The sequence below is a fragment of the Ochlerotatus camptorhynchus genome, unplaced genomic scaffold (genome assembly GCF_037179485.1).
Source record: "Ochlerotatus camptorhynchus isolate MF236.1 unplaced genomic scaffold, CSIRO-AGI_Acam_v1.1 ptg000343l, whole genome shotgun sequence".
In the NCBI taxonomy this organism is placed as follows: domain Eukaryota; kingdom Metazoa; phylum Arthropoda; class Insecta; order Diptera; family Culicidae; genus Ochlerotatus; species Ochlerotatus camptorhynchus.
In genome coordinates this window covers 1,771,129-1,779,459 of record NW_027040831.1, presented here as the reverse complement: position 1 = coordinate 1,779,459, position 8,331 = coordinate 1,771,129, and the positions used below count along the sequence as shown (strand labels likewise).

Sequence of the window (8,331 nt, the reverse complement as noted above, 5' to 3'; positions counted from 1 at the left end):
CCTATTTCTCTAATCTCGGTCTACGTTCCCCCGGGACAAAGTGTTTCTAGCGAAACAAAAACAAAAATCCAGGAATTCTTCGAAGTCGCGCAACATATGAGAGGAGAAGTGCTGATCGGAGGGGACTTCAACGGCCACCATCATTCTTGGGATTTCTCATCGGCCAACTGTCCGAAGGGCAACCTCATCAACAGCATTTTGGGTTCGTCAAGATTCATTCTTCTGAACGATGGTTCCCCAACCTGCATGACTACGGTCCATAGGAATAGCTCAGCGATTGACCTTTCCATGACCACTAGTGGTCTAGCCATTAAATCTACCTCAAGAGTTTGGAAGCAATCATCTATCCATTCAGATCAATTCATCTACAATCCAGAGGAAATGCAATCGATCTTCGAGGAGAGCTGTGAAGAAGCCAGCTTCGTAGTCAGGGACAAAAAGGGCAACTACCTTAAGCGATGGTGGACAAAGGAGATCGAAGAGACCTACAAGACCAAGCGAGGCATATTAAGGGAATACAACAGGCTCAAAACGGCAACCAACTATATCAACCTCCAGAGAGCAAGGGCGATGCTGAAAAGGCTCATCCGGAAGGCAAAGAGAGCCTATTGCCGGGAACTCGCGGAGGCAGTGGATGAATCTGTTACGTATTTTGGGATCTCGGAAGTAGAGAAGACAACCACGAATACTTTTTAAAAACTTTTATTGTCTGGTTTAATAGTCGAACCGACTAAAATGAATAAAACGATTACCGACGAAAAGGCGATACTATCTTTTAGATTTAACATTGGATAACTGAACGGCAGTGTTGCCAGAATGAATATAATTCGATCGTAAATTATTTTACATACACAACATTTCTTCCCTCCTTTCGAACTGAAACGTCTACGGTGAGTATTTGCGGGGAGGGCGGCGTTCTCTTGTCGAACGACGCACTATGAAGGGAGAAGAATTTGCATCTTGATGAACTGGGCTACCAGATGGCGTATGAAACTCTGGAGTAACTGGTTCGCCAGGAGCACCTCGAAGATTCCTTGGATTCAGCGGAGTTGATGGTGCTCTCGGAACTGTAACACCATTATCGGAGAACTGAACAGTTACACGTCGTGGCACATCCTGCTGGCTTGACTTTTCTGCTTCGGGTGCTTCAACCATGAGATGACCGTTTGCACCGAGCCTCGAACGAATTTGATCGATGTGACGCTTGAACCGTTTTCCAGCGTAGTCGATTTCGTAGTGGAGATCTCCTAGTCGATCTGCAATTACACCAGGAATCCACTTATCCATACGGGAATTACCGGAAAGAAAATAGATAGGTTGACCCCAGCTGAATTCACGAAAAGTTCGGTCAAAATTGATTTGCTGCTTTGTCGTGACTCTCAGGTGAACATCTTCAGGCTTGAGGAGATCTAAACGCGTTCTGAGGTTTCGCCCAAGGAACAATTTGGACGGTGATTCTCCGGTGGTTGCATGTGGAGCTAAACGATACTTCTGTAAGAAAACGTTCAGGTTTGAATGCAACGTCGACGCTGTGGTTCCCATTGCCTTCAGTGCATCCTTCGTCGTCTGAACGTAACGTTCGGCCTGACCATTCGTTGCAGGGTGGTAGGGGGCCGACAACTTGTGGTACTTGACTCCACTTTTCTGCAGAAACTCCTTGAATTCCGCGGCCGTAAATTGCGGACCGTTGTCTGAAACAACAGTGACTGGCGCTCCATAACGGGAAAATAGCTCGTCCATAATCCCAATCGTTGCTGCTGTTGTTGCAAAGGCGGTGACCTTGACCTCCAACCATTTACTGTACGCATCGACTACAATCAGCAGCATTGAACCTGCCACTGGACCTGCATAATCAATGTGTATCCTCTCCCAGGGGCCTTTGGGATACTGCCAGTGATGTTCGCTGAATTTGGGTGGAGCGTGCGCTTGACGAGCACACTCACAGCAAGATTTCACCGTTCTTTCGATGTCCGCATCAATTCTTGGCCAGTAAACAAACGAACGTGCAAGTTCTTTCATTTTCACAATACCAATGTGTGCTACGTGAAGATCGTTTAACACTGACGTACGGAGAACGGACGGTACTACGGTAGCAAACTATTTGCAGCAAGTGAGTATTTTGCCTCCGGTGCTTTGTAGCCAGATCGTGACAGATCGGTGCCTGCTTCCAACAGTTGAACGATCTTACCAAGGCTAGGATCTTTGCGCGTTTCACGAGCGATGTGTTCAGCGCGAATTGGTAGTTGTGCGATTTGGTGAAGGGCAAACAGATTGAACTCGTCGTCACCAATATCTCTTCCCTCACAGAAAGATAGTTTGTTTACTTCGTTGGTAGCTGGTTGTCGTTGAATTCGAGAGCAGTAGTCTGCATTGACGTTCTCTTTCGTTGATTTGTACACGACATCGTAATTAAAGTGTGCCAAATAATCAGCATAATTGGCCATTCTGCTGATACACAGGATTGGAAGCGATTTCGTCGGGTGCAGAATTTGACTCAATGGCTTATTATCGGTGATCAGCGTGAATCTTCGAGCGTATAGGTAGTAGAAAAACTTCTTGACTGCCCATACGATGGCGAGAGCGTCCTTATTAATCTGCGGGTAACGTTGTTCCGTGGGAGACATTGAACAGCTAGCGTATGCTATCGGGCGTTCCAGTCCATTTCCCAGTCGGTATGAAAGAACAGCTCCCAAGCCGGTTTTGCTTGCGTCCGTGGCCAAAATCAAAGGACGTTCTGGATCGTATTGCATCAGCACCTGCGGCGAAATGAGGGCTGATTTGATGTCTTCGTATGCTATGACCCGCTCATGTTTCCACACAAAAGGTTCCCCTTGCAACATGTCGCGCAGACAGCGAGCTCGAGTGGAGATATTGGGAATGAAAGCGTTGTAGTATGTGGCTTTTCCCAAAAACAGCTGTAGCTCATCCGGATTTGACGGACGAGCTGCATTACGAATGGCTTCGATGTGTTGGTCCGATTTGTGCAACCCGTTAGCGTCAATTTTGTGGCCCAGGCATTCGAGAACCGGGGTGGCGAAAACACATTTTGTACGATTTAGACGTAAACCGTGATGCTTCATTCTTTCGAAAACTGCTGTGAGGGCAATCAGCCGGTTTTCGAAACAATCTGCAAATACTATAACATCGTCATAAAAATTAATGACATTGGACAAACCTTGAAGCACTGCTTCCATACGACGTTGCCAGATCGCAGGGATGTTGCCTGCACCGTAGACCGCTCTGGTCGGACGAACCAACCCATGTGTCGGTGTGTTGAGTTTGAGGATCTGTCGAAACTCTGCGTCGATTGGGAGGTGGGTGTAAGCATCCGTCACGTCCAAGTGACAGAACAGACTTGCTCCTCTCATTTGATGGAAGATGGATTCGATTTTAGGAATCGGGTGTTCGTCGATGATCATCCGGGGATTTACCGTAGGCTTATAATTTCCGGTGATACGTAGATTTCCATTCTTCTTCACTACGATGTGTGTGGGGGATGCCCATTCGGAGTAGTTGACTCTCTCGTACACACCTGCTGCAAGCTTCTTGTCGATTTCTTGTGCATACTGGCTCTTCAATGCCAGCGGCACGTCTCGAGCTTTAGCAAAAACTGGAACTGTACCTGGTTTCAGATGCACGGATGCAGAAGGTCCTATCAGCTTACCAGGAGTGTCGCTGAAAACGTCCTCGTAGTTTGCCAGCAGCTTCGATAGAGACTGGCGTTGATCCATCAGCAACGTAGAAGGGGTAGACACTAACGATTGCACCGCACCACTTTGGGCGAACAGCTCGTTCAGATTCACTTCTCTCATCAATTGTGCAATCCACTCTCTACCGCAAAGCGTATCATAGTCTCCAGACACGACATACAAATCAAGTTTACGAGTAGTCGTCCCGCTGCTAACGTTCACTGGAAGACGTCCTAAACACTGAATGCGGTGCCCAGTGTAACTGGAGAATTGTCGGTCTGTTGGCAACAGTGTGAAGGAGGATTTGATCGCTCGTAGTTTAGCTTCACTAATGATTCCGCACGGTGCTCCGGTATCCACTTCCATTTCTAGCTTGTGTCTTTCGATGGTTACGTTGATGACTCGCTTCCCTGACGTGGTGACGGAATGAATTTTGCCAAGTGACTGAACGAGGTCCACTTGCAAGGCTGGTTGTTCTTCCGATTGCACCTGGGAGGTTGATTGGTCCTGAGATTGCTGCCTTCCAGTTCTGCAGACTTTGGAAATGTGGCCCTTCTTCTCGCAGTTGTAGCACTTTGCATCACGGAATTTACAATGATTACGAGAATGTTTACCGCCAAATCCACTACACATACTCGGGCCGTGTGTTTGTTTATCACTCAACTTTTGTTTGTGCGGTTTTAATTGATATGACGAGGAGGAACTGCCAGAGTTTACTCTCCGTGTCTTCGGCCGTTCGTAGCCTAGCTTATTGGTTGCCTCTGGAATCAACGATGATCTTGCCGTTCTTACCTCCTTGGTCGTGTTGCGGGTGGCCTCGAGTGTGTGTGCAACTTCAAAAGCCGATTTGAACGTTTCTGGCTTCTTGGAGATAATCTCGTCACACATCTCGCGCGATTCAAGGCCGTGTAGGAGCTGCTCTATTAGCATCCTATCTAAAAATTCACCATACTCGCAATATGCAGCACCTTGCTTGAGCAGGAGAACAAAACTGGAAACTGATTCGCCTTTCTGCTGCACTATTTCCCGGAATTTGATGCTCTCAACGTACTTGTCCTTTGCCTGGTCAAAGTGGTCGACTAATGCCGTACGGAGCTCATCGTATGGGATCTCTGCCGGATCGTGGGAACTCACTAGGAACTTGATGGCGTTGTTCAGTTCCGTACCCATATGCACTCGAGCATAGTGTGCGTATTGAGCTGCAGGAATATTGCTCAATTACAGAGCCCACTCAAAGCGGTTGAAATAATCCGACACAGACGTGTTATCCGTGGAACGATACTATGATACTGAAAACGAGGGTGTTTGACGGTAGGCACTGTTGCTTCTCTAGCGGGGTTCACTTGTCCCAAAGTTTCAATGGTGGATTTCAGGGCATCGGCTAACATCCGCGTGAGAGATTCCATTAGCTCTGTAGTAGCCATTTTGCTTTTCGCGGGACCGAAACGTACGCGTCTTACTTTCGACCGGAAAAATTGCCTCTAAATCCCACTTCTGACACCAAAATGTTACGTATTTTGGGATCTCGGAAGTAGAGAAGACAACCACGAATACTTTTTAAAAACTTTTATTGTCTGGTTTAATAGTCGAACCGACTAAAATGAATAAAACGATTACCGACGAAAAGGCGATACTACCTTTTAGTTTTTACATTTGATAACTGAACGGCAGTGTTGCCAGAATGAATATAATTCGATCGTAAATTATTTTACATACACAACAGAATCCACCCCCCAAAACAGCTCTGGAACTTAATCAAGGGATTGGGCACAGCACTATCTCAACCTGTAGGACGAAAACCGGAAATCACCCTGGGCGTCGCCAAACAATTCATGGCACACTACTACGACCACAAGCTGAAGACAGTATACCAACCTATAGTGGAAACTGCCACAGAGCTAGGAGGCTACGAGATGGCACTGGCGATTGAAGAAACATTAGAAGCCCTTCGGAGAAAGAAACCCCATTCTGCCCCGGGAGAAGACGGCATGTGGCATATGGCATACTAAAAAACCTAAGACAAGACATGCAAATCAAGGTGTGCGAAATGCTGAGCGAAGTGTTCACCACCGAAAGAATCCCGGAAAGATGGAGAACGACGCTAATTAAACCCATTCCTAAACATAAAGGAGATCCTCTTAACCCGGCCTCCAGTCGCCCCATAGCTCTCATGAACGTCAACCTCAAACTCATTAACTCTGCTGTCAACAGTAGGCTGGCAGAAATCGCCGAAATAAAGAACCTGCATCCTCCTCAATCTTTCGGTTTTAGAAAGAACTGCTCCGCCCAGAGCTGCGTGAACTACGTCGTAAACAGGATCAAGGACGTGCAACAAGATAGAAAACATCCCATAGTTGTCTTTCTAGACATGTCCCAAGCCTTCGACTCGGTGAACCTGCGAAAGCTGCTGAATTCCCTACAAAACCTAGAAATCCCTAACAAGCTCATCTCCTGGCTGCACACCTACCTCAGCCACCGAAGATTGGTCCTCAAAACGAATGAAGGAGACGTCTACAGGGAAGTGAGTGAAGGACTCCCTCAAGGCTGTCCACTCTCGCCCATCCTATTCAACCTCTACACGAAGGAGCTCCACGATATCAACGAGAAAGATTGCGAACTCGTCCAGTTCGCTGACGACTTTGCGGTGATAGTTGTAGCAAGCAACCCTGACGAAGCTTCCGAGAAAGCCAACACCTACCTCTCCAAACTCAGGAACAATGTAGCCAAGTGCGCAGCAATTGCCTTCACAAGAAAAGGCACGAAGGGAGTGAGAGTAAAAATAGGTCAGGAAAATGTAAAGCTAAACAACACCCATCGATATCTGGGGTCTCTCGCACAGAAAACACATGGAGGATGTTCGAGAAAAAGCAGGGGCAAAACTGAGAATTATCAAAATGCTAGGAAAGAGAAACAGCAACGCCAATCCGAATACTCTAGTTAAGGTCGGAAATGCCATAATAAGAAGCAGATTGGAATATGGAGCTCACATTTATGGCAACGCGGCCAAATCCAACCTGAAAAAACTACAGACTGTTCAGAACTCCTACCTCCGGATAGCAATGCGTCTCCTCAAGACCACACCCATCCATGTCATTCACGCAGAAACTGGGCAGCTGCCACTGGATATTCGTAGGGACTGGCTCACCCTCAAGGAAATCCTGAAAAACACCTTCCATGGCAGGCAGCTTCAGCCGTTCATCGTGAAAGCAATCGAAGACACCCCGGGCAACGGATCGTTCCTCTCGGAAACGGCCGCAAAACACAACTATATCGTTTGCCAAATGCATCCTAAAGATCCCAACATGGCTTTCCAGGACAGAAGAAAGTACTCAGACTTCAACGTTGCCAGAAAAATCAAAGAGAAGCTCTTCGAAAAGCAAAAAAAGAAGGAAGGCTACAATCAAGAATTCTGGAGAAAAAAATTTCTGGAAGCCAAAAACCAGCACTACCTAGATTTCAACCACACGGACGCCTCGAAGACGGCAACAGTTGTAGGCTGTCAACCCCAATTTTCCAATCACCAATGCAGAACTGCTGGCGGTAATCATTGCCATCGAAATCGCCAAGAAGAAACGATATCAGAAAGCTGTTATCTTCACTGATTCCCGTGGATCCTGCCAGACCATACGCAACAAGACGAAGACGATAGAAAATTACCTTGCCTGGGAAATCACAAAATCGCTCCAGGACAGCAAGGGCATCAAGATCATCCTTCAGTGGATACCCAGCCACCAGGGCATCCCAGGAAATGAAAAAGCTGACCAAGAAGCCGTTCAAGCTACACACGGTCCACAAACAACATTCAACACACTGACCCTCGCGGACGCAATCAAACTTGGAAAAACTGATACATGGGAAAACTGGAAATCGGCATACCAGATCACATCAACAGAAAAAGGCATCTGGCATTTTGGGTTTATGGAAGAACCATGGCAAAAGATTTGGTTTCAAGGACTAGATCTTAACTCCGAAGAAATCATCAGCCTGAACCGGATAAGGACATTATTATTATTATTATTTATCTTTATTAGGGAGGCTTTGGATAAGGACATGACACACCAACACCAAAGAAAGAAGATACAAATGGGGCTGGGAAGAAGACAACAACTGTGACCTATGCGACGAAAAAGAAGATCTAGAACACTTGCTCTACCACAGCAAAGAAAAAAAAAAGTCAAATTCTCCCAAGTAGTAACAACCTTCAGAGTACCTACATATCACAACGTGGTCAATTTGCCCTGAAGGTTGTTGTGCAGTAAGTAAGCCAACTGCATAAATATCTGATCGATGCTTCGCGTTTCCGCCATTTCGAAAATTCTCCATCCTACCCTTGCGCATCCACGTAAATATATGGCTACCCAAGTCACATTTTGTTCCATCCACCGTCCCTCGGCAATCCACCCAGATCCATTGGAATGCGAATGCGCGCAATATTTGTCGTGACGGTGTCATTAATCCCTCTTCTCGGCTTCGGTTTATAAACACTAGCTACGTTCCATTCCGTTCCTTATCGGTATGCGGTTGCGGTGTATTAATAGCAATTCTACCTTTCCTCTTCCTCGTGGCGTCGTGTGTTCTTTTTCTGTCGTGATTTTCCCCGCAGAGTGACCACGCCATTCCCGGCCAACTGGGCCACGCCAGC

At 46.8% G+C, this 8,331-nt stretch overlaps 1 protein-coding gene across 1 annotated transcript; it reads right to left on the bottom strand.

Moving 5' to 3' along the window:
• Positions 1-885: 885 nt before the first annotated feature.
• Positions 886-2,019, bottom strand: LOC135708983 (uncharacterized protein K02A2.6-like). The gene has a single exon (XM_065231176.1). The coding sequence runs from the start codon at positions 2,017-2,019 to the stop codon at positions 886-888; it is 1,134 nt and encodes a 377-aa protein (XP_065087248.1).
• Positions 2,020-8,331: the final 6,312 nt, after the last annotated feature.

What these genes read in the sequence shown, in the direction of transcription:
- LOC135708983 (XM_065231176.1), bottom strand. Translation starts at nt 2,019, where the DNA reads ATGAAAGAACTTGCACGTTCGTTTGTTTACTGGCCAAGAATTGATGCG.